Here is a 27,065-nt window from a genome sequence, read left to right as displayed (position 1 = left end):
ATTACAGATTGTATACTGATTAAAATATCTGTCACTGACTGAAAATTAATTAATACATTTTGTGTTTTATATTTTTTTATACTAATTTACATCGTACATCAGTAACATGGTTTAATTTATGCCAGCCACATTATCGAGAAGTATGGTTTAAGTCATAATTTCTTTCATATTAAGCGCTTTAATTTTCTTATACGTAATATAGTTTTTAGAAAATGTTTTTTTATGTATTTTTCTAGAACGTCCGTAAAATGTATATTACAAATTACAATCGTGCTATACTCAGTTATAAAACTACACTAGTACGTGTATTTCTGTTAATATCTAGGAAATCTATTGAATGACACTTTTATTCAATATATTGATTTTTTGGCGAGGTCTTTTAATTTTGCCAGTAGATGTTAAAATATTATTTGAAAATTAAAATAAATAAATTATTACCCTTCTCAATGACTCAACTACTTTTTATAGTGTTCATAAATATATACGTAACATTAGTTTTTCTTGGGTGATTCAGCCTAAGTACTTACCTATGTTTTATATGCTAAGATTTTTAAATTTTAGATAAATTTAAAGAAAGTAGGTAGGTAATTACCTACCTCGATAATCATTTGGCAATATCAAGAAAATAATTTTGTAATACAGATATATTAATGCCATCGTATGATTGTTATCAAACCAATAATATCACTACACAAGGTTTTTTTTAGTGTTAGGTCCTAAATTATTTAATTGGTACATAAGAATGTCATGTTACCATCCACAGAATGTAGTGTAGATTAACCTAGAGTGTGCTATAAATGAGTTAACTCGCATCATCATTATCAGTATATAGTATGTTGTCTGTTTGTTTGTATGTATTTTCAAAACAATATTTATCATTTTGGCGTGAAAATATTCGCAAAAGTCCCCCTAGAAACATGCTGATTTAGTAAATTTCACAAATTTTCATAATTTTTTGCATACTTATTAATTTTAAAGTGATTTATTTTATTACGAAAATAGCCTGCATACGGGTACCTACCTAGTAATATTTTCACAGCGGTGAAAAGGTTTAAATGTATACTTGTATAATATAAAATTCTAAGTAGGTATCTAGCAAAAAGTTTAAATGCTACTTATAGACCTTTTCCACGACACAATGCTTTAGTGACTTATGCGGTTTCAAATATTAATTTATTTGTCATCTATTGAATACAAACCGAACTTGGTTATTACGAGGAAGATAGGACTGACTTAATTTGCTTGTTATAAGCATTACTCGTTATATTGTTATATAACATTTTTCGCACCACATTCTATTTAAGCATAGAACATAAGAAATCTGAAAACCATCGTAAAAATCCCCGAAACAAGCATGGCATTCATAAACTACAAAAGAAGTTGTTTATTGTAATGAAGTGCTTAGCTGCCTACATCACAAAGCTTGAATTTTTTACATGCAATTTCAACCATATGCGTAGATACTTTTTCAATGCTGTCGGCGAAAAAAACTGAGTATACGGGTGTCCACAGGGTGGTAATGATTTTTTTAACCATTCACCCAACCCATTGGGTAAGTGCACTGGATGAAACTTGTATTGAAAAAACAACATGTATTTTTTTGTCCAGCTGCAGAATTAAATTCGCAACCCATGGCTTTATAGAGGACTGCTTTACCAACTCACGCCATAAGTTTACTGACATATTAAATGACATTAAATTACATAAAAAGTTAATTAATAAAGATCGGTTAACGTAATTTAATACCTACTTTATGTTCTCCATATTATTATGACAAAGTATGACTTTTTATCATCTCTAATACAACCTATACTTATTTAATAAAATTCCTTGTTTTAGGTTTCTGACCACGCCAAAGCATGTTTCTAACATTTTTTGTTATGATAGCAACATGGTTGAAAGCGTGGCAGTTACGGTCGATCAGAACAAAACTTTTGGAGCATATATCTGCTGATTCTTGTGTCGTCTTTTATAAAGTACCAGAAGATATTGAAGGTTTGTAGCTTCTTCCCTATTCATTCACTGCTGTAATACAAAAAATACATTGGTACTTCCCCTGCAACTAGACATCTGACAAACACATGTATCCCTTTCCTTATCAGAATGGAGAATAGAAGTTAGCAGAATGACTTAATCCCACCATCACTGACTTTCAGGTGCGCACACAAATATTGTTCAGGTGGGTCCATTTTGAAAAAAAAATATAGGCGGGGTTAACAAAATCTAGCAGGTGTCACTGACTTCCACATTTACCCCGCCCGTAGAACACCTTACAATATACACTCTTCCAGGTACATTTCCCATACCCAAACACTTCGCACTTTGAGTATAGCGATAAACATATGATTGTAAATGCTGGTCTAAGTATATTGACTACAGTCATTATCCGTACATTATCACCCCTTTTTTTACAATGGTTAACAGCATGACCAACGCATCAATCGCGTTTGACTGGTCGATCGTACCATAGGCCCCATAAGAAAAGAACCATAAAAATGTTAAAAGCTATTAGCGAAATATTCAGATGTAATTATAATATGATTTCATTGTGATGCTGATGATTTTGTTACGCCTACGATGGCCGAGCGGCTTGCGCGTCGGCTTATAATATTGCGGGAACCAGGTTCGAATCCTGGGTCTGGGAAATTCACATATTGTTTTTCAATTTGTGTTTGAAGTCAGAGTAAGGACCTAATAGGTTGAGCAAGTGGCTAACATTCATTTCTCGTGAAAACAAAAGCCTCCACTCTGTGTAGGCCTATATGATCCTATAGGATCAGACATGGTCTAAAAAAAGTGATTTTGAAGGGGAACCATTCCTTCTAAAATTAACCATGAGGAAGCTCGCGTGACCTCGTCGTATTGAATCACTCGCGGCCAGCTGCAAGGGTGAGAGAAAAAGAATTTGTGAATCCTCGTGCATTAAACTGAGGTGTAGTTTACCCTTACCGTCGAGCGATAGGCTTTTGCACACGAGGAGAATGGTTTGACGATGAGTGCAATGAGTGACCATCTTTGTGATGGTCTAAGACAAGTAAATTATTTAATTTGGAATGTGTCCTCAGCCAATATATATTATAATATGTTTGTTTATGTTAAAAAATGACAATATGAGTGTGGCAGAGCACCGAAAGTTTTGATTCTGAATAGTAAACCACAGCATATTTGAAATTGGACATACCTATTCTACATATTCTTTATTATTCTTATAACTAGCAAAATTCTTAAAACATTGAAAATCATCCCATAGAAGTGATTGTGAAAGTGGAGTGAAAAATCAGCATAAAAGATAGCTTGTTTACATGCAACCAGACATAATTATAATATATCTCCTCACCTTTTTGACATTTTTATTTTATTGATTTAATTTATCAACCTTATAAATTTGAATGCAATTAATGGTAACTGTATTTTTATATTGTAATGTTACGACAAAAAAAAATGTACACATATATTAAAAAGTGTCCGGGGTCGCCCATGACCTATTTTTTTCCATACTTAAACTCTCTACTTCCTTTATATTATTTCAATAGCAATAGTTTTCACAAATACCAAAACATTAATATATACACCACAGCATTTTTTTTTGTATCTAGTAAATAGATTTTTGGTATTAGTATAGTCTAGTATAATATTTAGTGTTTGTCGGCTTTTAATTCAAAAATTACTGGACCAAAATCGATGAAATTTGCACAGCTTATCGACTACATTATTGATACCAACTTATTTCGATTTTCAAAATCTCCAAATAAACTTCTCGAATATAACACACTTGGAACAGAAGAGGTGAGGCATAGGGTTTGAGAAGCGCACACATAGAAATCAAATAAATTTTTCATCAATGATTTCCAATAATATGAAGTGAGGTGCGGGCAGAGATGTGTGTGCATATAAATCGAATAATTGATAAAACAAATTAGTCTATTTCTTCATTGTGTATTTCTGTATAATTTTCTTCCGTATCTTATACGGACATGGTAATCTCTACTTAGTAATGAATCAATTAACTGTGCTGTATCTAAATCAGTATTAATCAAAGGTATAATACCCAAATAATTATTTTTAACTGTTATCGTTGCAGAATGCTCCAGGGCCTGTTCATCTTTGTGCGTGGCTCCAAAAGAAGCTCACATTTCTGAAATATTAGAAGTAAATGGGTCAGCATGTGCTTGTTCCCTTCGCCCAACACCACGCCTCTGTCTTTCATCGTGGAGGGCTCCCCCCCTGTCTCCCGCACGCTTGGCTCTCTTGCCCAACGTCGGTAGGACTTCTATGAAGTTACTGGAATGCGGAAGCCGTCCTGGGACTTCAAGCAGTGCAGCTAGTGATTTAGAAGAAGTGAGCGTCCTACTCGAATGTAACCTCGGCGGCGATCATTCGGAAGAGATAAATATATTGCCTGTAAGTCATCAAGATAATGTTGAAAGGTCGTCAGTAGAAAATATTTGATTCCTTATTACAAGTCAAACAACATTGGCTCATGCTCGGAGGTTTAAATTGCTATCGTATGGCTCAGAATAATGCCAACTAATGGCCAAAGTGACAAATGAACTTATAATAATCTTAACAAGGAAGTGCCAGTAATGAGCAGAATCTTCATTTTTCATTAGTGCATGGTGAAATAAAATTTGTTTAATGGCCCACGTGCTCGTCGTAGGTCGAAATTGAGTTTTTATTGTATTTTCAAACCATGATCCTGGACACTCTTTAAACGTTGTAGATAATCTATTTATATAATTTTGAAGCCTTATTATCCTTTATAGTTATTTTAAACATTTGGTGACTGCATAAAGTATTTTTATTACATAAAATAGTATTCTTTTAAACCTCTCGCTCTAATGTTTCAGAATATAGTCATATTTCGGTACATAACTGTGCAGTGGTGTTAAGATTTTTTACATTTATTAATTTTTAAACGCATTTATAAAATCATTAGTATAATTTATTACGAGATAATTTTTGTAAAATATTCACGATAAAAAATTATGTTGATAATCTCTGTGATCCCAAATTTGACAAGAATTAGGCATTTTATTATTCAAAAAATCGGCAAGATTAACACATTTGAAGATGATTCTAAAGATACTTATTATAAGCTATGTCTTTGACCATTCAAGTGTGATAAACATTTTATGAATAATGATTGCTTTATAATAATTATTGACCTAATAATAAGGTAGTGTTTTTTTGAAATACGCCATTTCTTTTGTCATTCCCCAGTGGTTAAGCTACAACATACGGCCGTAGCCATAAATTGACAAACTATAATTAAAGTAGGGAGTAAAATTATGTTAACGCGCGTGTTTGAACATGTACCTAACCGAATTTTTTTTTTTTTTTTAACGGTACATGTTCAAACACGCGCGTTTATATCATTTTACTCCCTACTTCAATTATAGTTTGTCAACTTATGGCTACGGCCGTATGTTTTAGCTTAACCACTGGGGAATGACAAAAGAAATGGCGTATTTCAAAAAAACACCACCTTATTCTTAGGTCAATAATTATTATAAAGCAATCATTATTCATAAGATCTTTATCACACTTGAATGGTCAAAGACATAGCTTATAATAAGTATCTTTAGAATCATCTTCAAATGTGTTAATCTTGCCGATTTTTTGAATAATAAAATGCCTAATTCTTGTCAAATTTGGGATCACAGAGATTATCAACATAATTTTTTATCGTGAATATTTTACAAAAATTATCTCATAATAAATTATACTAATGGTTTTATAAATGCGTTTAAAAATTAATAAATGTAAAAAATCTTAACACCACTGCACAGTTATGTACCGAAATATGACTATATTCTGAAACATTAGAGCGAGAGGTTTAAAAGAATACTATTTTATGTAACAAAAATACTTTATGCAGTCATCAAATGTTTAAAATAACTATAAAGGATAATAAGGCTTCAAAATTATATAAATAGATTATCTACAACATTTAAGGAGTGTCCAGGATCATGGTTTGAAAATACAATAAAAACTCAATTTTGACCTTCGACGAGCATGTCCCCCCTTAATATATTGATTTAATATAATATTTAAGAAAATTTCTTCGAAGAGAATATAAATAATACATCGCTTGCCTCCTTACTCCAATGCAAACAAAAGCATTGAATTACTTTCAAAAATTATAAGATAGACTTATTTGTCAGGAGTGTCAAGCTTCAATGCTCTCTTTTCGTTTCAGACATGTGCACAAAAAATGTCAAACCGGTTTGCATGAGAGAACAAATCTATTTCGACCAAGGGTGTTTAACGGCCCACATGCGCCACGTAGGTCAAAATGGAGATTTTATGGTATTTTCAGACCATGGACATTTATAATTATTGACCTAAGAATAAAGTAGTATTTTTTTGAAACACGCCCACGCTGGCCGTGTGGCTTAAATGCCGGCCTATAGAGTCGAGGGTCCCAGGTTCAAATCCTGGGTCTGGCAAGTAAACATATTGTTTTTCAATTTGTGTATGAGTCAGAGTATGGACCTAATAGGTTGAGAAAGTGGCTGACATCCATTTCTCGTAAAAACAAAAATCTGTCAATACAAACCTCCACTCTGTGGAGGCCCATATGATCCTATTAGGATCGGACATGGTCGAAAGAATTTATATTGGCATTTCATTCCAGCAAAACGTTTAAGGAATGTCCAGGCTTATGCTCTGAAAATACCATAAAACCTCCATTTTGACCTACGTGGCGCATGTGGGCCCTTAAGAAAACTTTGCCTAGATAAATAAACCTTGAAACTTGAATGTGAAAAAAATTACATGCATGCATTGACCATTATGACCAAAAATGAAACATGGTCGACTGAAAACATTTGCATTAGGATGCAAATGTAGCCAGTGGAAGAAAATAAATTGTTAATTATTGTATTTATATTGATAGGCAGACAATTATTTAGAATATTTCGATGAACAGTCGGAAAAATAATATAATGGCATATCTGTATTACTTAATCCTCAAAAGATATAAATAATGCTCCAACATACAGAATATTAATTTTCTGTGGCTTTCATGCACACTAAAAGTATTGCAGAATTGGCTACAGACAGGTGTTATACTAAAAACTCATAATACTCTCTCTAATTAAAGTAAAAACTCAGCATGTAATGGCATTTGAATAGTTAAAAACCATGTACGAGTATGTCATTTCAGTGAAGATTTTATGAAAATATTGGCACACACTTTGGGACCCACTGCCATAATGTATACATTGTATAAAAATCATTATCTTGTATCTAGTTTTTTTAATATGTTATCAAAATTGTTTATTTGTTTAGTATCAGTGAATTAAAGTCAACAAAATAAATTAAATTGAATGATATTTTTGTATGCTGTATCACAAGATGACCTTTTTTTATCAAATATATTGCAACAATGTTGCGTTTTTATTGATTTGCTGATTGTTGTAATCAGGAGAGCGAACCGTGGAAAGTGCTGGCGTGGCGGGTGGCTGGATCTCATTTGGCATTGGCGCTTCGCGGTGACATTCCCAGCCTCGCCTTGCTAGCCTCCTCCTTCATGAGCTACGAGGGACCACTCCAAAGATTGCAAAGTGAGATATGGATACTTTTAATCAACCGACTACTTTACTAATCGGCATTAAATCATTTTTTTTAAATCCAAATTCAATCTATTTAAAAAATTTGCAGTCACGATTAAATATCTGTGCTAACATAATATATTTTATAATATAGGAACTTTTAGGGCTCAGGATAAAACAGGATCAAGCCTCATCACTAAGTAAAGAAATAAATATAAAATCTTGTTTTGGAAATTTTAAGTGTTTGGAAATACCGTAGTACATTTCACCTGCCGGCAGCCAATCGTTGACACTTTTCTTCCTCAAGATATTTTTTGAAATATTTTTAGATAAAAAAATACTGCAGACTAAAAACACCCTTATCGGCTTATTTAAAACAGTTATTTTACAAATAGTTTAGAGGCGATTCTTAAAAATGTTACCTATACTAAACTCAATTTTAACCAAAATGAGGGTTAACACTATTTTTATCCCAAACCTTCACATGATGAATGGAATTTTTGTCTCCGTCTATTTTTCTACTTATATTTTATATCCAATGTATATTCCACGAGAGCATGAAATGAATGCAGACGTTTTCTATTACATAGTTGTTATTCGAGTATAAGAGTAAGTTAACTAACTCCAATTTAATACTAAGTTTTAAAAAATCAATATGTTTTCAGCTGTGAAGTTTGAAGGAGCACCGATTCCGTTGACGGAACAGGAAAGCGTAACCGTTTCAAGGGCAACCGTTCACGGTTCCCCACGCCACAGAACCCGATTTATCTCGACCTTAGAAAACATTACCAATAATATACCAATTGAACCTTCACCCGTCGATCAGGCACCGAAGCAAAATCAAACGAACCACACCAAAGAAATAAGCATAGTCATACACAGCGATTCAATGGATATTACCGGAAATGGAAACATCGAACCTGACTGCGAGGCAGTCAAAAGTGTTCATGATGTTGCTGGTGGCGTTGCAATGTCTGAACATAAAAGCGAGGGGAATGGAGACATTCAAGAACACATGAAACAAGTGCCGCTCACTTCTCGCAAATCCGATTTAAAATTAGAACTAAACAATAAATCGCTGCCTGAAAAAGCGCAGCCGAAAACGGTCACGGTATCTAGTAAATCTAAAACTACGGTTTCTCATAAGAAGACCGTCACGAAGACCATGGGTAAAAAGGCAAGCTCCAGATCGTCTCTTCTCGATGAACCGATCTCGGCCGCAGAGAAATGCAACAAAGGCGGGGCTTCTTGTCCCATCCTGCCCACGGTGAGGCCGCCCAATGTTTTGGTTTATTCCGACAGCGCTGTCACCAGAGAGAATATTGCCAGATCGTTGAGAAGCGTCCTGGATTCCGATAGGAAAGTTATATTAATTTACTATGTTGTTTTGTTCCTACGCACGATAGATAGTATTTTATAATGTATGAATGCTTCTACAGATATGCCGTGTACTGCACGGGCGACGAGAGTTCATTGGAAGCAGCGGGGCCTGCCGGATCAGCTCTTCTGGTTGCTGGGGGAGCTCTTCCGCCTCGAGCGTCTGCCGCTTTACTAAATGCCCTGCTCGGAGGGGCGCAAGTTTTATCTCTTTGTTCCGATTTACTTCTCACTGTGTTGCCGTATTACCGTACTGCCGAGGTAGGTGCTGCTTTAATCTCTTATACATATTTCAAATATATGAATTCATAGTTATTGGGCAAATTGAAACTGGAAGTATTGTATGGCAGTTTAAATAGTTCATCAAATACACCTAGTATTAAAATAAAAGATAGATATTTCACCAACTCTCACTTTATTTAGGTAATGGTTATATAGATTTTACATATCGAGAAATATTCTGTAATTTTCAGGTGCGTGAGAGAGAGCTTGTTAGTTTCACATATGAAAAATGGCGGTCTGTAAAGTTACTCCATCACGTCTTCTGTTATCAAGCGTCACCGGCAAAAAGACAATTTTCCGCTACGCCTGCAACTCAGTAAGTGATAATTATTGTCATGAGTTTATTTTTAATTATTTTGTTACACACAGCAATGATATACCGGGGGTCCCCATTATCCGAGTTTTCACAGTTACGAATTTGCAGACAAATGCAAAAAAAACTATAAAAACACATAAAAAATACAAATGCAATAGCGCACAGTCGTCAACTATCCCACATTCCTACGCCATTTCTGTCTTGCTCATGTGTATTTTTCTTTTTAAACATGTCCCAATTAAACCCATTTACTAAGTAATTTTGGTCTCCATTTTAAGATTATTCGCTTTGAGAAGTATTTTTTCGGTACCAATTATTCTCGGATAATGAGGACCCCTGTACCTGATACTTTTCAATTTTATATGCTCTAGTGCAGATGTGGGCAATCCTTTCGCTAATTCAAAAATTAAAATATAGTAAAAAAAATCAGTAAAATAGAAACTTTCCTGGCAAATGCCATCTGATACTCACCTTCCTAACCTTTCCCAGAACTCTTTTTCTTAAAGGGATGATATCTAATAACACAGTTTCATGTGTACGATTTACTTACAAAAACCAGTTGTTTTTAACATTTTTTTCCAATTTCAATAACAATAATGTCAAATCTAATTTCTAAATGTTTAGATAGATTGATTTTTGCTCACTATATTTTGCATACATTGAAAAATGGGTAACCTATCTCTGTCCTAGTGTATTAAAATAGGAAAACCATAAATTATTATAGTTTATTAACTAGTATCACAGACAATTTTTTTAATATATTATTTTATTCCCACTGAGATGAAATGAAATCAAAATGACATTTAAACAAATAAAAATATTTTTTACAATGAAAAACATTTTTAATCCCATGTTCCATCATTTAGACATCAATTCCATTTATGGCTGGTCATGCGTGACCCCCATAATCATGTATTAAAAGATATACCTTTGTGACCACAGCTCAGATAGCGCAAAGGTTTATATATCCATAAGTAATAAGAAATAAAATAAAGTCATGTAACCAGTAGTCAACTAGAATTGATGGCATGTAATAGCACAACACTGTATGCATTCCAGTCCGACGGAATATAAAGGGCATGGCAATCATGTGCTGCGTGTGGAGGTGTTGGCTGCGGAGCAGACTTGGCACACTCCTTCGCTTCTCAGAGCAACCGATGACCACTCCGGAGGAACAGCGGTTTTCTCACAGGTTACATTCATTATTAAATTAAACCAAATATATTTTTAACAATCTTATATGTGTACCTAAATGTGTAATGTTAATAAATTAAAAACCGTTTTCTACCTATGACTGAGAAAGGGGTTAATAAGACGAATGATCAAATTAGTCACGCATTTTAGATTCATTTGTAGCCTGTTTAAAGAAATAGTATCTTTTCCAAAGTTACCAATTGACCTCTAATAAAAACTTTCTATGCCTCATGATATTACTATGGCAGTATCTGACAAGTTGCAGATTTTTAACGACACATATTGAATGGCTTAGTATTTCATAATTATTCAAACAGATGTCACTGTGTGCTTAATTTTTTCTTTTTCTTCTTTGCCCATATCCGCCCCTTAACTGGAGCATATGGACACCACGCGGCGCCTCCAAGAATCCCTGTCGCTCGCCAGTCTTCTTGCTTCGTTCCAGGTCAAACCAGCATCCCGTAGCTCCGCCGTATACACTCTGTAGATTGTATTTAGCGGCCTTCCAGGACGCCGGAATCCGGTCGGCTTGAAGAACAGGCAAGCCAGGTTAAAGTTCTCTTCTGGCATCCGCAGCACGTGGCCGAGCCAGGTCCAACGTCGCCTCTTCACTTTCAGCGTGATGAGAGGCTGCTTGGTACGTTCTCTTATCTCCTCGTTGCTCCTAAAGTCATACCACCGCACACCCAGTATTCGTCGCAAACATCTGTTTTCGAAGCTCAGTATACGGTTGCTCTGAGCCTTCGTAAGGTGCCATGATTCGCTACCGTAAAGCAGCACCGTCAGAATGCAAGCGTCGAATAGGCGGCATTTGGTTTTGACCGAGTACAATCGTGAGTCCCAGACATTTCGCATCGAGTTGAATGTTGCTCCAGCCATTCCCATTCGGATAGCGAGCTCTTTCTGCAAAATGCCATCTCCCGTGATGTGTACCCCCAGGTACTTGAAGCTGTCGACGCTCTCGATGCTCTGTCCATCGCTAATCAGAGGGAAATCTGGATCAGGACAGGTGCTATTGCACAAGACGTTGGTTTTCTTCGCGTTGATTTTCAAACCAACGCGAGAGGAGTTGTTATGCAACCTGTCGATTGTCTCTTGAATGCCCTCGATTGAGTTGTCGAATAGGACAGCATCATCGGCGTATTCCAGGTCGCATAGCTTCACCGTGGGGGTAACAGGTATGCCTCGGTCGGGTGGTATTGACTTCCGTAGTATGAAGTCAAAGAGAATGATAAAGAGAAACGGTGCAAGGACACAACCCTGTCTGATTCCGGTCGTGACCCCGAACCATTCCGTGACAGTGTCTCCAATTCTGACACAGCATTCGCTATTCTCGTGCAGGCTTTTGATTATGGCAATGATCTTGGGAGGGATCCCGTATGCTCCCAGTATCATCCAGAGGGAGGGGCGGTGCGGACTGTCGAAAGCCTTCTCATAATCCACAAAACAGCAGGCCATCGGACTGTTCAACTCATGGCTCTGCTGGAGAAGACATCGAAGGTTGTGGATTTGGTCTGCACACGCTCGACCAGGTAGAAACCCGGCTTGGTTTTTCCTGAGGACGTGCATTATTGGGTCCCTTATTCTCATCAAAATGATGTTTGCCAAAATCTTTCCCGGAACACTGAGTAGCGTAATGCCTCGGTAATTGTCGCAGCTTAGAGGGTCACCTTTTTTAAGAAGTGTGATGATTTCACCGTTCACCCAGTCCCTTGGGCAGCGCTCTTCTTCCCACACCTTTGTCATCAGATGAAACATAGGGTGCAGGATTGCGCTCAAGCTGTACTTGAGGAATTCAGGATGAATCCCGTCTCCCCCCGGTGCCTTTCCGTTCTTGAGCCTTTTCACAGCCGATTTTATCTCGGTGTGCGTGGGCGGGCAATCGGAAATGTCGGTCGCTCGGGGAATGTCCAAAAGTAAAGCTTCCGCAGATATGTCAAAGGGATCCAAGGGGGGTGGGCGGTTCAGCACTCCGCAGAAATGATTCTTCCAAATCTTCTTGACGCATTCTGCGTCAGACTCTATTGCTCCACTGGGACCACGAATGGCTCCGGGAGTCGGTGGTCGCCTGCCGCAGACTTCACGGGTGATTCGGAAGAGTTTCCTGGTGTCATTTCTGCTTGCTGCCTCCTCTGCCGCTTCAATTTGCCGGTTCATAAAATTGCGCTTGTCCGACCGCACGGATCGTTTGACTACCCTGTCTTGGGTCTGGTAGTCAGTCCGGCGGTCCTCGGTTCGGTCGGGGTCTCTCTCCTCGTCTCTCAGGGCTTTAAGCCTGGCTCGTTCACCAATTTCAACCCACGTTTCGTCAGACATCCACTTTGGCTGCTCACTCCTTCTGGTACCAAGGACGGTACGAGCCGACGACACAATCGCACTCTTTATGAGGCTCCAGTCCGCCTCAATGAGGTCGGATTCAGATTTGTGCCGCTCGTAGATACGATCTACACTATCTCGTACAGCAGTTTCGAAGTCGGTCCGAATTCTTCGGCGTCGGAGCTTCTCAACGTCAATTCGTTCGCACTTTGGAGGCCTCGCCTGGCGACTGAGTTTTACTCGGATGTTTCCAATAAGTAACTCATGATCGCTATGGATATCGGCGCCTCTGTAAGTACGCACGTCGAGAAGTTCCTTTCGGTGCTTCAAGCTGTATAAGAAGTGGTCAATCTGCGTCCTCGTGCGTCCATCAGGAGACGTCCACGTATATTTGTGAATGTCTTTGTGGGGAAAAACAGTGCCTCCGATTGCAAGCTCGTTCAGAGTGGCGAATTCTACGAGCCGCTCACCATTATCGTTGGGGTCACCGAGGCCGTGTCGTCCCATCACCGTGGGGCCAAGCACCGGGTCTGCTCCTACTCTCGCATTATAATCCCCCATTACAATCACGCGGTCTCTTCGGGGGATGGCGGAGACTGCCGCGTGGAGAGAATCGTAAAAAGCATCCTTTGTCTGCGCGTCGGCATCCTCAGTGGGGGCGTAGCACTGAAAGACGGTCAAGGAGCTACCAGGCGTCTTGAAGGAGGCACGTATCAGTCTCTCCGAGATTGGTTCCCATTTCACGAGGCAACGGGCCGCTCTCTTTGACATCAACACTGCCACTCCCTGGCGATGGTATTGCTCCTGACCTGAGTAGACAATAGAGTAACCCTCAATCAACTTTCTCCCGGCTCCTTTCCAGCGCACTTCGCTCAGCCCTAGGATGTCCACACCATAGGTGTGCATGATGCGTGTGGCGTGCAGGTCCTTTCCGGGGGTACGCAGGGTGCGAACATTATATGTCCCAATGCGCATACTCGAGTTGTTAGAGAGGATTACTCTACCTGTTTCATTGTCCATTTCCATGCAAGGTCGTCGTTTTACAGAGCCGGTTGTCGTCCGAGGCTGCTGTGTAGGTGTTTTGTTAATCTGTTTCGTTTAAGGAGGCAAGGTGATTAGCCCAGCGCTCCCGAGGCCTGAGCCACGAGGGCCCTGAAGGTCGGCTCGACCAGGTTTTTCTGTCGGGGATTTCCTTCCCTTAGCCAGAAGGCCAGTTTTATGGCGCCGGTCACTCGCCCTTCGCCCCCTGCTGTTAGCTACAGCGTACGCTGCATTGCCCGGAGGTCGCCACGGGGAGGCCAGCAGATGGGACTTGCTGGCAGTTTGGCATTTCCCAACTTTTGCTATGAACACATCTACTGGCGTCAATGTGTCCACTTAGATTATGCAAATCAATCGACAATGGCTAGTAATTTGAGTTTAAAGTCGGACGAGATTACCTGTGAAATTTGTATGTGCGGCCTGTCGATCACGGCCTCATAGAGTGAGAAAACTCGTTGAAGGCATAGAACCGGTTAAACATAGTCTACTATGGATTATTGAAAATGTTCGTTGAGAGTGCTCCATCCAAATATATTATTTTAAATTCCAGGTTAAAGTTTCGATAATTTTGAATTGCAATCGTTTCTATATCGTAATAATCATTCGTAGGTCCATTTGGAATTGGACGCTCGTGAATATTTGAGTACCGATGGCACGGCTGCGGAGACGGCGAGACTAGGGGTACTCCGTAAACTTCTGGGGGCGCTCGGCCTCACTACAGCTGCCTCGCCTCTCAACTTGTCACTCAACTCGGAGACGCTCTACACTCCTGCCTACTTTCTTGGGACATATGAGGTACGTTGCAAACTGTTGCAAACTTCAATTTTTTTGTTTTAATCTAAGAAACTATAAGATTAATATTGAGAGGAGAGAAAAGGTAAAAAGTTAGAATTAGGATTAATTCAGATAGCTAATAAATCAATAAAATAGACCTTTACCTTAAGTTTTGTTTTATGATAAACATTAAATTATTGAAATATTCTTGGAAGTTCAATATTGTTTTGTTGTAAAGATGTTTTATACATTTCAAAATGAAGGATGTCATTTCAAATGGGTCTAACATTTAATATAACAATTTACTTTATTGAACATACATGATTTGAAAACACCTCAGGGGCTACCTACTAGAAAAAATCTTTGAAAAAATATAAAAAATAGTTTATAAAACAATTTACCCTCTATTTTATAAATTGTAAAAGGTTTACCGACTTAATTATTTATTTATAATGTAGTCTGCAGGATAGGTTTGACACTTGTGTTGTGTTTAGAGACTTTTTCATTATAATTATGTTATTTTAGATATAGCAATACTAAACTATAATTACATACCTCTATAGTGATATGAATACAATGTTTTTACTATTTCCAGCTTATCAACACCCTCCCCCGTTAGTTTTAGTAAATATTGCTTCACAAAATTACAGGAGGACTCCATTTGTTTCCCTGCATTCAACATTTATTATTATTATGTATTACTATGTCTTATAATTTAGTTACGTAGACGTAGGCTTGTCCTCTACATTCCATTATCAATTCACATTCTGTAATTGAATATAACCTAATACACTTCCCACACAAAAGAATATACACATTTCGCAAAACATAATCGACTCCTATAACATTTTTCATATAAATGTATTTGTTTTGATTTGCGTAAAAGTTTTGCTGGTATATGTTCATTTTCACGAGTGTAGTAGGTTGTAAGCTCAACACCGATGAGCTATTTTTCTAATATTTCTCAAATCTTTAACATCACCGCTTATTTTAATATATTATGCATGACACAAATGTACTTTTCCTATTGCTCTCAATTTTAGTGTTTCCGTAAAAACACAATCGATTCATATATCTATGTAATTTACCTTTATAAATCAAATTGTACCTTGACTGCATACGTGACGGCATGTAGTCTATCTTGAAGACCTTTGAAGAAAGCTGGAAAATGCAATCAATTTTAAAGGTTTCGATAATATAGAATGAATTTTGTATTTAATATTTAATTGAAAATTCTACCTACGTATTTTCATCTAATACGCTGTCTTCGAAAGTGTAAATAGATTATGTTGTTAAAATTTTATTGTAAACCTGCCACCATTCAGAATCCGTATTTCATTGATTTATTTTAAACCGTTACTACAAATTGAGAGATTGAGCGATAAATTCAAAACACGGAATTGTGATCATTCGTGTCCTACATAATTGTAGCTTTAATAAAATTCTACATATTTGTGAGAGTTCTAAAAATTTCCTGTCATGATGGATGCATATATATTGAACGTTTTGTTATGTTTGTGTTGTTTGCACCGTAAGGAGTCGAAGGAATAGGTACTGTTACACTTTATCCATTATTATCCTGCATTTTTATTAATTATTTTTAGACTTTATTTTTTTTCCGTCTAAATTTTGATAAACATGTGTATGTATTTGATGCGGCAATATAATGTCAGAAGTATGTATCTGGGAATCATTCAGCCATTCGATATTCAACAAAACAGATGGTATTTTTATGTCATACTGACCAATATCAAAGTTTTGTCGATTATAATTAATGTAAAATTACTTTTATGCCATTATCTAATACAATATTCAATATTACACACATTATTATATCCATCTGTGCACAGCGAAAACTTGATTATACATAATTACATATTATGTCTGTTTAATATTTTTATTTACAGTAAATTTTCCACATTTACATCTTGTGACATTGCCAATAATCGGTCTATAAAATTGATAATATTTAAGACAAAATTGGTCATAAAGTTAATAATATTATGAACTCGTCAGAAGGCTAAGCCTACAACAAATTCGCATCATTGAGACATGTATAGGATACAAGATACAAATCCTACAAGCAATAATATATTCTTTGTAATTTATTCTTTGATTATTTTTTTAGAAAAACATCGCATGAACTCAGTGTCCATAGTTGGGTAGTTTTATTGATTTATTAATTTACATTTCATAGATGACATAGTAGTTTCGTTTAAATCATATTATATTATCTTTATGTAAATATTTTTATAAACTATTGTGTCTAGATTGACAATGGCTTAGATGTGTTTTTATTTTGATCAAATTCAATGTTTTATTATCATCAAAGAGCTTCTTTTGTCACAGTAAATAGTCAACAAATTAATACTGACCAATACAATGATATGTAATTGACTTATTTAAAATCTATTGATTTGATTTTTATCTTATATGTTCTTTCTTTTGTCTCACGTACATACCTCTACATTTATTTTAAATAAGCAATTCTTATTGTGCTGAATCTGAAGATACCTAATGATCGACGTACCAAATTCTTCCTATGATCAGAGATACCCGCCGGTTGCATTGTTGTGCGTTATTCTTTATTAGATGTATTTGTATCTGGCAGAAATATCTAAATATTTAGTTATAATTTTATTAGTATTTATTCCACATTATTATTGTATTCCACCTGAGACTTTATTTTTCAGTCTCAGATGTTAATATAATAATTGTGAATAAGTACTAATAAAATTATAACTAAAAGATTTGAAGCATTAGTTGTTTCTAATAATATGCCGTTCCATCAAGAAAACATATTTGTTACTGGTTATTTAATGAATTCTATGAAAGATCTTAAATTCATCATTTAGGTATAAGACTCGTTGTAAAAATCCATGCAAATTTTCTTTTTCATCCAATATTGAATTGTATTATACACGACATCATAATAAATTTAATATCTTATCTACTTTCATTAAAAATATAACACATTTATGTTATTAAATACTTCTTTACCAATCTCATTTGGAAAATTTTAATATTGTATTATTTTTTTTTAATGAATTGATTGAAGACATGATTGGCTTTTCCACATGGTATGGTGTAATTATTAAAACATGTTTTAATTTAGATGAAATTCTTTTAATTTCCAATTGTCGAATCAATACAAAATATTATGATTAAATTACCTTTTATAGATTATAGATAGTCTCATTATATAAATAACTGGTTCTTTCATGGAGAAAGTTGAATAAGCTTACCTGTATCTATTGGGAAAGTACAACATTGCTGTGTTTCATCAAATGAAATGGTTTTCCTTTAGCGTTTAGCTACAACACTAATTCTTCCATATTTTGTCAAAATCATTTAATAACACATCCATTAGTGATTAATGCATGCGATAAATAAGTTTTCTAAATTTACTGACATGTATGATGATAATTTTAAAATAACATGAATATTTAGGGCAGCTAATATATTAATAATTAACATTGTGATAAGATACGACAAATTATTTTATTATTCATTTTTACAAATTTAATAATGATAATAAGAATTTAAAATATCAATAAAATGAATTGACTTTTCCTAAAATGATTTACAATGCCCTTGCAAATACTTTGGCCATTTGCCATTTCATACTGTAATATGAAAAATACCTTGATGTGGGCAAAGATATACAAAATACAATATAATGTTAAATTTCAATTGATTTTATTTTGTTCGTTCAGTAGTCATCTGATGAAATACTACTCATGTCTTCTCGTTCATATTATGTTTACTCTATAACTCTTCAACGACAAATAAACAAAATTAACTTTTGTATAAATTTGTGACGTGGTTGGTTGTAAGGCTGGTGATTGGGAGTGGTGGGAAAGGCGTTTCCCCAATGGACATTTCCCCGCGTGATGCAAACCCGCGGTAAGATCACTCACCTTTATCCGAAGATTATACACTCCTTTCTTTCTCTCTCTTACTTAGCATCCCGCTTCCCTGTTGTTTTTCTCTCTCTATCTTTCTGTATATCTGTTATGTTTATTCATTGTTTTTTTTTTTTTTTAATTAATCTACGGCTGATAAGTGTGGCATCTATATTGCCGGGCTCTGTCTGTGCTTTGATAAGGAATATTGAATTTGAATGTACATATATAATTTTCAAACAATTTTTATTTTCAAATTATAATGAGATTACTCCTAAGATATTCAATGAGATTTCATCGCCTTACTTAGCAAACCATTTATGTAAAAATTGCCAAACATTTCATAATACAATTAAACCCTTCATGCTATTTGGCTGTCCGAAATATCAACACTGTACAAGCCATTTTTAACAAAATGACATTTTTTTTTCAGATAAGTATATATAATATAGCTGATAAATTAATTGGAACCCAGCTTATTATGTGGCGAAAGTATCTCACGGAAGGATATACATTTTTGTATTTCCTGAGCATTTTACCAGTTAGCATATATGTACATTGTTTTTACTTGGCAGCGCAGCTATACATAATAATTATCTTAGACATTGTATTTCCTCTGGTTCTGGGGGCAAAATTATTATGTCATAGTTTGACAAATGAAATTTGAATTCTACTGTGCGTACAGAATGCTGCTCTTTTTGTGTATAATTAATTGATTTTGTAGAAAGATGTCTTTGAAACATGCAATTTAATTGCTTAATATTATTATTTAAAACATTAAATAGTATTCAATATCAAGAATTTAATGAACTGAGAACTAATATAATGGAAATAAATAAGAAATATCAATGAACTTCTTGGCTGGAATTTAAAAACTATGATAAGTGAAATTCAGCTACAACAAAACTGACATAAGGACTTTTGTCTCGGAAGCACAGTTTTATGCTCAAGTTTTTTCATTATTTTGCACTTCAAGTTTCAATTTAATAACATCTCACTTCGGTGAATTTTTCCACATAAAAGGTTTCTAAATCGATTTTTTGCTATTATGTTATGGGTTAAAGTTTAAAGCATGAATTGAAACATTCGTGCATATTTTTTTATAATTACTAATACTATTACTTTCATATTAACATTTATCTCAATTCAAAAGAATTTAGTCACTTATGATTATCATTTATCACACAATACAATAGAATTAAAACATACCCAATAGTATTATGCTATTTATAATATTGACAGAATGATTTAAAATCTAAAAATGTCAGGGATTCTAGACAAATACTTATTTGGTTATAGTTTACTTTTATTAAAACATAATCTACAGTGGAACCCCGAATTTACATGCCGGGAATTCATGTTTTCCTGCTATTTCACCCGCAGTCCCGTCTCATTTTTGTACATTTAATTCCCAGCTTTACATTTTTATTTCTTGCAATTTACGCATGAAATATCAAAAATTCGATTTATTTGAACACATTCAATTCAATACTTCATCTCAATCATTGAAATGAATTCCAGACGCATGTGTGCATTTTTATTTATAAACATGTCTGCAGTGGCCAATGAAGGTTGCGACTGTATAAGTTTTTTTTTTGTTTACACATGTTCAAATAACATCTCAGCAAAGAAAATATTGTCAGTTAAAGAGGAAAGGAACATTCTAGAAAAAGGGAAAGCACACCTTGACATGATATTCTCTAAAGCATGTTTTTTAATATATTTTTTTTAAATTTCCAATAATTTACATTTTCTTTATAAGTATTAAGGTTTTTTTTGTCAGTCCCTTCAAAAACGTAAAATCGAGGTTTCACTGTATATGACGAAGTATTATTGAAAATGTTCACAATCTATTGAAAATAACCAGGATATTAAAAATAAACAATAGAAAACATATTGTACCTATTGCTATTAATTGTGTCAATATGAAAAACATTATTATAGATATCATTTTTTTCCCGTCACAATAATTAACAAAATGATCAAGACTGTTTTGTAGATCCAATGCAAAATTCATCATATAAAATGAGCTGCTCTCAGTTGACCGTAGGATATTTTTATGCACTCTAGTATCATATGAAATTTAATTAGCCATAGAAATAGATAAGATTGGAGCACATTATTTACTAAAAATAACTTTTTTAGTATCTCACTATAATATATAGATGAAATGTACAAATTGTGATATGAGTATGTATCTATTATTTTGTATGATAATTATGGAGATCTAATTAATTAATAATATAAATTATACGCTTTGAATGTGTCGATGTTTGCACGCACGTAGTTAGATCCACCTCTGTATAAGAGTCCTCACAAACGTTTGCATGATAATACTTCCAAAATTGCATTGCCAATGAATTTATAATTATGTGTTATTTTATTTTAATAGATGTTAATTTAAAATGCATATAATAAAAGTTACTCATCCATTGTAAGACAGCAAAATATATTTTATATTTAATTTTATTACGTATTGTAAGGGTGATTTTAGTTAAAAACAAAAAATAATTGTAAAAATAAATAGATACATCTCAAATCTTTCTTTCACACTGGCAATTTTTGATATTGTTTTATAAAAATAATATTCTACTTGATAATAATATATTGATGATGTCTTTAGTAGGTATTGTCAGAGATTTTATTACATTTGAATTATTTTTATGTTTATTTTGATGTCCAATTATAATAATATGCATGATTCCCATTATACACCCAATGCCTATAAGTATATATTTAATATATTACATTGAAAGAATTGGTATGTCAGTAATACCTGGCATAGATGGGATTTCTTTGATTGTACATTGTATTTACTGATTCGATTCTACACAAATATTATTATAATAAAAACTAAAGACAGACAATAAGAAGTTGTTTGCCGGCTGAATTTGGAACTAAAACCACCATTATTTAAAAACTATTGCCTAACTATATTAGACTTAATGACTACTTTTAGTTAAAGATCGTGAAAAGATCCGCCAAGTAATTTTTCTCGGTAAAACAACAGCCTCACTTGATGGCAACTGATATTGGCCATAGTATAGTCGATGGATGAAATTTTTACAAATAGATTATTTAGTCTGAATTGCGTACTCAAGATGTCAGTGCAGTACATTGTAACCCAATTGAAAAGGTTAATTTTATTTTCAATTATTATTTTATTCGTGGTACCTACATGTCTTTTCCTTAGCTATAATATTATATGTGAATATGGAATAAAAGTAAAATAAAATTTTATAATCGATAAAAAAATTAATTACATTTAAACCAGTCAATTGCGATTTCCATATTTTTCTCTCTTTAATTAATCTATTAATCGAAATGTTAGCAAACCTACAGTGGTGGTCATTTTGAAGTTGTATGCATAGCTGTATTAACTGTTGTATTGTAGCGCAAGCTGGAAGTGGCGGAGTCAGTGGGCGTGGGTCGACTGCAACTCGTTCAGCCCAAGGAGAAACCGCCCGCAGCCTCGGAGACCCTCACGCCTCTCCTGCTCCACGCTTGTCCCGATCATTTCTCTACTCTCGACTACTTCCAAGTGAGTATCGTTCTGCAGATATAAAGGTTTTTATTACACACAATCAGAGCTGGAAGTAGATCCGTAACTGAAACTTGGAACATTGGCAAACTCTTAATTATCTTCGAACTCGAACCTTCCATTCTGAATCTTGTGAACCCGAATCGGAAATCCATATCGCAAATCGGAACTCCTTAAAAATTCCAGGGGTTTTGTTGTTTTTAATGTTTTGTAATATTTTTATTAAACTATTTTTGGTCATCCTCTTTTATAAAAATAAATGTATTAATTCATATATTACCATTGTGCTTGAATAACCACAAATTGCGGTATCCACATGCCCCACGTGTTAAGGATATCTTGAAAAAATAGTGTGGACTTATATTTCGAGTTTTCAAATTAAAATAACCATAACATACCTTTAATGAGGTCATCATCATCATAAGGGCGTGACAACCCAGTGTGGGTCCTGGCCTCCTCCAACAGCTCCCTCCACCTGTCCCTATCCAGTGTGGCCGCTTTCCAATTTGGTACCCCCAGAATACGGCAGTCACTGGCAGCTCCATCTAACCAGCGAATCTTTGGCCTCCCTCTTCTTCTACGTCCTATTGGATTGCTAGACATCACTCTCTTTGCCGGTTCATTGTCATGCATACGGTGCACATGACCTAGCCATCGCAGTCTCCCAATCTTAATTGATTGAACTGCGCTGCGATCTTCGTACAGCCCATAGAGCTCAGCATTATATCTTCTCCTCCAATTGGTGCCATCCCTGATCGGTCCATATATACGGCGGAGAATTTTTCTTTCAAAGATGTTCAGGGCTCGTTCATTTCGCAGAGTTAATGTCCAGGTTTCCGATGCGTAGGTGAGCACTGGCTTGACAAGTGTCTTGTAAAGAGTGCTTTTAGTTCGACGAGATAGTAAGCGGGACTTAAAATGTCTTAACAGACCAAAGTAGCATTTATTTGCAGACATGATTCTCTTGTTGATTTCTTCTGTAATATCATTATGTCGAGTTACAAGAGATCCAAGGTATATGAAACTGTCGACCGTATCAAACTTGTATGCACCAATATCTAACTTTGGTGCGACTTCTCGTGGTGTGACATAGACAGGCATGTATTTAGTTTTTGCCTCGTTTATTTGTAAACCCATTCTTTTGGCAGAGGCTTCTAGTGCTGTGAATGCCTTTTTCAGCGCCAATTCTGATATGGCAATGATGTCGATATCATCAGCATACGCCAGCAGCTGCACAGGCTTAGTAAATATCGTGCCGCTGCCACGGGCATCAATCTTTGCATCCCGTATCGCCTTTTCTAGCGCAATATTGAAAAGAAGGCATGCCAGAGCGTCACCTTGCCTTAGGCCATTCAGTGATACAAATGGCTCGGATATTTCCGCTTGAAGCTTTACCCGGCATTGTACTGGTGTCATTGTCATCTCTACAAGTTTAATTATTTTCGTCGGAATTTCAAATTCCCGCATTGCTTTGTATAACCGGTATCAATTAATGCTATCATAAGCTGCCTTAAAATCGATGAACAGGTGATACGTGACCTTTAATGAGGTAGGTATTATTAATTGTAAGTGGGTAAATACCTACTTGTACATTCAATGTTTCCGCTGCAACCAAACCCAGAAAAATTTGGGGGTTGTAACAGCTCTGGATACAATGCTAATGACATTTCAGCAGAAGTGGAAGGTTATTATTGCATATTGTGGTTATTAAACACAAATCATCATGACATTATTAAATATGTCTCATTTTTATGTTGTGCTTTAGGAACTGCGCACAAATCATCTCGGAAGATTGGTTATATATTCTGAAGTCCTATCTAGTACTCAAGACATTTTGAACGAGAAGCCTCGAACGCACGGGCTAGTTGTTGTAGCTGATCGACAAACAAAGGTAAATTATAATCATGCCTGTAATATACTCAAAAAAATTAACAAAAACTAGAAATAAAATAAATGTTTCTGGAAATTCTTGACTAGTAAGATTGTTTTGTTGAATTTACTAGGGCCTTGGACGCGGTGGAAACATTTGGCTCAGTCCTCCGGGTTGCCTCATGTTCTCCCTGGAGGTCCACACTTCGCTCTCTGAGGGCCACATCTCATCAAGGGCTTCCTTGATGCAGCATTTGGTCGCTGTCGCCGTAGTCTCTGCCATCAGGGACATTCCCGGTTATAAAGATTTCGATCTTAGGTTAGTGATGTTTTCACTCATTGGATATTATGATTAAAAAAATTATTAATAAATTCAACATTATATAAAGTTACTATTTTTATTTTTCTTTCAGAATAAAATGGCCCAATGATATATTTTACAGTAGATCTGTGAAATTAGGCGGTCTTCTCCTTAACACTAGCGTTACTGGAAACCAAATGGTTTTTAACATCGGTAAGTTTGTAATTAATTTTTTATAACATTGCTCCTCAAATTGAATTTCATTATCAATATAAAATATTATAAATTTCATAATAGCGAAAATGTAATCATCCTGTTATGGTTCTTTCATATACACCAACAATGTATAATTCCTTGAGACTTTGATCATTACCTAGTTGTTTATAATATTATTTTTTGTGTATGTCACATAGTGTACTTCCTTTTCCATTTTTTATTAACGTTTCGGGCTCCGTTCAGAAACCAGTCTTTTTAGATATCTCTCATTTATTGCGAATGGCCTTTGCAGTGATCTCAAAACTTTGAGCAAACAAAGAAAGGAAAAAACACACAGTGACAGCCGAAAACAAAATTCAATGTTTTGACATTTTTTTTTAACGCTGCTACAGCTCTATGAGTTTTGGCCTCCGCATAGCTTTTATCCAATATCCTGGTCCTCAAACACCTGTAACTTCTTGGAATCACTGACTTAATAGATTCGTAACATGATATTGGTCTCACCAGTGTTTTATATGGGCGGCCTTTTGTGTTTCTTGATAGTCTGAAGGGTTTACGGTGACAATAAATACCTTTATAGCACATATTAGAGCGCTTATGATCTTTCTTTTAATTGTGACAATAACAGTAATCAATATTGTGATCCTTTGATCATTTCTTTCATTGTAACTAATTTTATCCACTAGCTGGCATCAATACAACAATGTACATATATAACTAAAATTGTGTTTGTGTTTTTAGGGATTGGCATTAATCTAGACAATGCGGCCCCCACAGAATGCTTAAACAAAATAGTAAAGGCGTTCAACAGTCAGCTAGCGCCATTGCAGCGTGAGAATCTACTCGCTCACATCCTCAATCGCTTGGAAGAGATGTACGAAACAATTCAAAAGACTGGAAACTTCACAGAGCTTTATGATCTCTATTATAAATATTGGTTGCACACGTAAGTGGAAATTAAACTATTCATTTCGGTTGGACAGCCAATACCATCCTGGCAACATGACAATGTGTAAATATTATGCTTGTATCTAATCAAAATCCATATGATTACAACCAAGAACATTATTTTTAATTACATTAGATAATTACTTAGAACATTAATCTATTCTGAATTAAAAATCTGTAATACAAAACATACAATAAGAAGAATTCTTGAATAGACTAATGTTCTTGGTCGTTCCCTCGTGGCTGAGGATCGTGACCACCCTAAAATTCAGAGATCTTCTGAGCAACCAAGACTCTCCGCCTCTTTCGGTTCTTTGCTTTTCTCGGGGCAGAGTGAAGTATGCCCCCAGTAAATACTTTCACATGATCATTCCAGTGCACTTACGTTCGTTCACTGCTTAGTCTTACCTTGAGGCTACCCAAAACCATTCTCCAGGTTATCCAGTCCACGAAGAATATTATGTCCGTCTCAGACATATTGTTGAGAGCAGTTGACTGGTTCATCCTGTGCTCTGTCCAAGAAATACAAAGCATTCGGCACCAACACCACATTCTGAAGGCATCATTTACCTTCCGCTCTCTTGCCCTGAGGATCCATTATTCGACACCATACAAAAATATGGAGAACAATAATGTTTGCACAAGCATCATTTTCATGGTAAGTAATTGATATTCCTCGATCCTTATAATATAGTGGTAAGAGGTGTCATTGCATCTTTCGCAATCTGTGTGCACCTTCTTATTTCTGCTTCACATCCGCCCTTTTCACTAATGGTCAATCCCAGATATACAAACTCGTCCAATGTTTCTAGATTTCGGAGTATACTTGCTGCGGGTAGAAGGTTGTTAGCCCAATCGATAACCATTAACTTGGTCTTATTCCTATCGATAAGAAGGCTGTATTTGCTACTTTCTTTCTATATCGTGTGTATCAGCTCTGTAAGTTCTCTTTGTGTCAGCAGTGATTGGCGTAGTATCATCTGCGATTGTTAATTCATGGAAAATATAATCCAATAAATTTAACCACGCACATCTCTTTCAAACAGTCTTCTTTATTGTCTATATTTTAGAATATTTCCATGTTTTTTTGCAGTGATGAAGAGGTGGCAATAATTCAGGAAGGAGTAAATGGCAGCGAGCCACTCAGCTGCCAGATTGTAGGACTGGACGAGAACGGTTACCTGGTGGCTTCGGGTCCCAACGGAGAAATCGCTCTTCGACCCGATGGTAACTCTTTCGATATGATGAGAGGACTCATTGCACCCAAATCTTCAACTTGAACATTATTAATTGACAATCTCCATTCATATTTACATTACATGTAAATTGTACGTAAACAGTTTTACATGTACATTACGGCCGTGAACATTTATTCAAGTAGCATTAAGACCAGATGACATGTTCTTCTTCTAGTATTTCACAGTGCGGT

General features: G+C 35.5%; 1 protein-coding gene across 1 annotated transcript; it reads left to right on the top strand.

Annotated features, from left to right (window-relative positions):
• On the top strand, positions 1-27,065 carry Hcs (holocarboxylase synthetase-like protein). Its single transcript, XM_085956800.1, has 15 exons — positions 1-140; positions 1,840-1,995; positions 4,082-4,401; positions 7,430-7,568; positions 8,222-8,915; positions 8,996-9,194; positions 9,407-9,531; positions 10,591-10,723; positions 14,692-14,877; positions 22,156-22,302; positions 24,068-24,193; positions 24,306-24,490; positions 24,585-24,685; positions 25,430-25,634; positions 26,730-27,065. The coding sequence occupies exons 2-15, from the start codon at positions 1,860-1,862 to the stop codon at positions 26,914-26,916; spliced, it is 2,883 nt and encodes a 960-aa protein (XP_085812926.1). The 5' UTR covers positions 1-140; positions 1,840-1,859; the 3' UTR covers positions 26,917-27,065.

The sequence above is a fragment of the Rhyacophila brunnea genome, unplaced genomic scaffold (genome assembly GCF_057557595.1).
Source record: "Rhyacophila brunnea isolate RB1 unplaced genomic scaffold, BYU_Rbru_1.0 scaffold_6, whole genome shotgun sequence".
NCBI classification, from domain to species: Eukaryota; Metazoa; Arthropoda; class Insecta; order Trichoptera; family Rhyacophilidae; genus Rhyacophila; species Rhyacophila brunnea.
Note: the sequence above shows the minus strand (reverse complement) of the source record. Positions and strands in the feature narration are given on the sequence as shown.

Bases quoted from the DNA above. Each gene is read 5' to 3' on its own strand.
- Hcs (XM_085956800.1), top strand. From the start codon at position 1,860: ATGTTTCTAACATTTTTTGTTATGATAGCAACATGGTTGAAAGCGTGG. The intron at 7,569-8,221 runs GTGAGATATGGA...ATATGTTTTCAG, and splicing joins ACCACTCCAAAGATTGCAAA to CTGTGAAGTTTGAAGGAGCA. The intron at 24,194-24,305 runs GTAAATTATAAT...TGAATTTACTAG, and splicing joins TAGCTGATCGACAAACAAAG to GGCCTTGGACGCGGTGGAAA.